This window comes from Gracilinanus agilis, chromosome 4, assembly GCF_016433145.1.
Source record: "Gracilinanus agilis isolate LMUSP501 chromosome 4, AgileGrace, whole genome shotgun sequence".
NCBI classification, from domain to species: domain Eukaryota; kingdom Metazoa; phylum Chordata; class Mammalia; order Didelphimorphia; family Didelphidae; genus Gracilinanus; species Gracilinanus agilis.
Window position 1 is genome coordinate 475814253 of NC_058133.1, and position 4190 is coordinate 475818442.

General features: G+C 37.0%; 1 protein-coding gene across 1 annotated transcript in view; it reads left to right on the plus strand.

The window, feature by feature from the left end:
* The window catches only part of LOC123246754 (heterogeneous nuclear ribonucleoprotein D-like), a 22234-nt gene extending 20404 nt beyond the window's left edge, over nt 1-1830 (plus strand). Inside the window, exons 3-5 of the mRNA XM_044675549.1 lie at nt 8-298; nt 948-1079; nt 1183-1830. Coding sequence (XP_044531484.1) covers nt 8-298; nt 948-1079; nt 1183-1539 — 780 coding nt within the window. The 3' untranslated portion in view covers nt 1540-1830. The remainder of the gene's footprint in view (nt 1-7; nt 299-947; nt 1080-1182) is intronic.
* The last annotated feature ends 2360 nt before the right edge of the window (nt 1831-4190 follow it).

Below are 4190 nucleotides of genomic sequence, written 5' to 3' on the forward strand. Positions count from 1 at the left end.
GAGCAAGAAAGATCTCACTGAATACCTGTCTCGTTTTGGAGAGGTTGTAGACTGCACAATTAAAACAGATCCCGTCACGGGAAGATCGAGGGGATTCGGATTTGTGCTTTTCAAAGATGCTGCCAGTGTCGATAAGGTTCTGGAACTTAAAGAACACAAGTTAGATGGCAAGTTGATAGACCCCAAAAGGGCTAAAGCTTTAAAGGGAAAGGAGCCCCCCAAAAAAGTATTTGTCGGCGGACTGAGCCCAGATACGTCCGAAGAACAAATCAAAGAATATTTTGGAGCATTTGGAGAGGTATGATATTTCATTTCCTTCCGGGAATCTGTATGTGATTTGCAACTGACTGTGAAAATAAGTTTCTTCTAGGGAAACAGAAATACCGAAGAAAAACATGATCCATCACCTAGTTTGATGGGGATATGATTAGGGTTTTGATGTTAAAAGATCACTACTGCACATAGGAATAACATGGAAATGGGTTTTGAACAGTGATACATGTGTAACCCAATGGAACTGTTTGTCAGTTTCGGGAGGGGGGAAGGAAAAGAGGGGATCATGAATCATGTAACCATGGAAGAATGTTCTAAATTTTAAAAAAGAAATCGATGTGAAACTCATCGGTTATGTTGCCAACATTTCAAATAAATGAGTGTTTTTTGTCATGAATTTTTTCCTGGGAATGGGGAATGAAGAAGCTGAAATTATTGGATCCATAAAGTGTCCCTTGTATTGGTATTGTATTGGTGCAGTTGGAATTCGGGTGTTGCTGAGATATGTAAAATAGTGGTATGAGTACAAGTTGTAAACAAAGTTACAGAGAGATACTCAAATTTAGAATGATAGGGAAAGATGTTTTAAAGATCTGGTTCATTTTCATGTCTAGTGGCTGTAGGTTTCTCTGTAATTTTAGGAAGTTGTCTTAATTGAAGTATTTTTATTTCAGATTGAGAATATTGAACTTCCTATGGACACAAAAACAAATGAAAGAAGAGGATTTTGTTTTATCACATATACAGATGAAGAACCAGTAAAGAAATTATTAGAAAACAGATATCATCAGATTGGTTCTGGGAAGGTATGACTTATTCTCATTGTGTATGTCTGGTAGTTGGGTGGCAAATAGCATCTACAGCTTGGGAACTGCACTAGTTAAATTTCTTTTCCTCCTTATTCTGCAGTGTGAAATCAAAGTTGCCCAGCCCAAAGAGGTATACAGGCAGCAACAGCAACAACAGAAAGGAGGGAGGGGCGCTGCAGCTGGTGGACGAGGTGGGACTAGGGGTCGTGGCCGAGGTCAGGGCCAAAACTGGAACCAAGGATTTAATAACTATTATGATCAAGGATATGGAAATTACAATAGTGCCTATGGTGGTGATCAAAACTATAGTGGCTATGGCGGATATGATTATACTGGGTACAACTATGGGAACTATGGATATGGACAGGGATATGCAGACTACAGTGGTCAACAAAGCACATATGGCAAAGCATCCAGAGGGGGTGGTAATCACCAAAACAATTATCAACCATATTAAAGAAGGACATGGAGAAAACAGGTGCAGATGCTACAGCAACCCTATCTTGCAGGATGACGACATTGAATGGAGAGTGGTCTTGTATTGATCTGAGATGACTATTTTGTAAAAGACTTGTAGTGTACATGACACAACTGTGTCCAATTGTATATAGCGGCTGATTTAGTTTTCTTGTTTTTACTTTGTCCTTTGCCATCTGTGTTATGACAAATGTGGATTTGTGTTTATACAAATTTTATTTGTATAATTTCATGTTAAATGATTCTCAACAATAAATTACTTGTGATTGTTTTTCTGTGTCAGGTACTAAATAGCTCTGTAAAAAATGTAATTTTAAATAAGCAATAATTGAGGCACAGTTTATTTTCTAGGGAGTCATGAACAGTGGGGAGAAACAATGGTTCTTTATAAATAGCGAGCATCAAACTTTGCCTTAGTCTCCTAATTCCCTCAACAAGGTCTATGCTAAGGATTCATGTCCATGTTTTAAACCATAGATCCTACCATGCAATTGAACAGTGTTTGTCCCCCATGTGCATTCTTGGGATCTTTGTAATGAGAAGTGTTATTAATTCAGCATGTTGTGAAATAGCTGAAATTGTTTCTATTGGGCCATAGATCCCTTGGCTTTTATTTTCAAGAGGAGCACCTTTTTATTAAAACACCATTAAATAAGGCATAGTTAATAACTTTATGAGTTGACAAGTTGTGCTTTGAGCCTATTTGTAAAGAAAAAAAACACCCATCTATTATGATTATTTGACACTTACATTGAATGTGAGCGTAATTCAAATTGCATATTTCTATATCCATTGAAACTGGGTCAAAGATTAATATGGGCAAGATTTTCATTATAGAATTGTAAGTAAATTGTACTCTGAAATAGTGCATTATGTCACTGCCACTGCCAAACCGTACATAGCTATTTCCTGTTGGAACACGTACTTGGAAAGCTTTAGTAGAGTTACGGCTTTTGTCATGAAAGTTTTTAGGTAAAGTCAATAGTAAATCCCATAAACTCATGTATTGTTTTGTATTCTCAATAAAGGTTATTTTTCCATTTTTTAAATGATATTAATATTGCATGTGCTCTGAGTAGTGAAGCATTTCCATATTCAGCTAAGGGGGAGGGATATGTGGTAACTAGAAACTTTTAAAGCCTTATTTATATGACACATTTTATGTAATAAAATAGGGCTTCCTAATTAGTATACTGTAATAGAATTAGGCCTTCATAGCTCTTGGAGCAGAAGACCCAAATCTTAGCTTGATGTTTACTTGACTAGGGTCTGTATTAAAAAATGGCTTATATTTCCACAGTTCCCCTTATAGGTTATGGTCTTCACTAGACCTGAAATATCAAGTTTGTTCTTTGGACATGTTTGGAGGAAATACATCTTATGAGAGGGCTAATTTCTCTTGTACCTTCCTTGAATTTTATTTGTAACAATGCAATCAAGTGAACTTTAATGTAAGGCCTGTTGGTTTTGTCCACACTGCCTTTTTTCCTTCTGTCCTCTGGAGCAAGTCTTCCTTCTCATTCTCCTAGGGACTGTCAAGTTTACTTTGCATTCTAGCTTTGGTTTGTCCCCATGTTGCTGTTGCTAAATTGGCCTTCCATATAAGCAAAGTGATGGAATTTGACTTCACCAGAAATTGTTTCCCTGTTTGTTGACTTGGAACCATAGAAAACTAAAGGGAGATGATTTGGATTTGTGTTATCGAAGGCAATAGGTGCAGTGTATTTAGGCGAGTGATTCCTGTAAGTAGTTCACAATTTTATTACTAGGTGACAAATTGACATTGAAATTGTCCTTTCCCTAACTACAAATAAAAGGTTTTTATCCTTACTCTTCAAAAAAAAAAATAACTGAGCTTTGTTCTGATGTTACTGTTTTAGTTCCAGTGTTGTAAACTTTCCAACCTCCCAATAGTACAGTACCACATGTGTCTGTAACTATTGGAGACAAGATTTATGACCTTCTTGTAGATAGAGGAGCCAGTAAATCAGTTTTGCAAAGTTTTCCTGAGAATTGTAGAGCTGTTGGTACAATAGATGTGGTTGGTGCTGCAGGCGTAACTCAGAAAGTAGCTAAATTACAACCAAAAATGATAACCCTTGGACCCCTTTCTGTGGAACATGCTTTCCTTTATATGCCAGGATGTCCAATGAATCTTTTAGGAAGGGATTTGCTGTGTAAATTACAGGCTACAATCCAATGTACTGAATCTGGTGATATTTCTTTACATCTCCCAGAGGAATCTTTGAAGGCATTTCCATTGCTTTTCTTAGATTCCAACAGTACAGAGGATGACCTAGATACTATCTATCCAATACCTGAGGATATACCTAAGGATCTCTGGTCAAGATCATCCACAGATGTAGGGTTGTTAAAATCAGCTACTCCAGTCAGGGTGAGGACAAAGGAAGGACCAGTTCCTTGTGTGCCTCAATATCCCTTGACTAAGAAAGCAATAGATGGTATAAGACCAATAATTGAGTCCCTAATCCAACTGTGCTTTTCTGAGTTTAATACAATAATTTTGCCTATAAAGAAGCCAAAATTAGATGAAAATGGCTGATCTGTTTACCGATTTATCCAAGATCTAAGAGCAGTAAATGATTATGTCATCAAGACTCATCCAGTTAC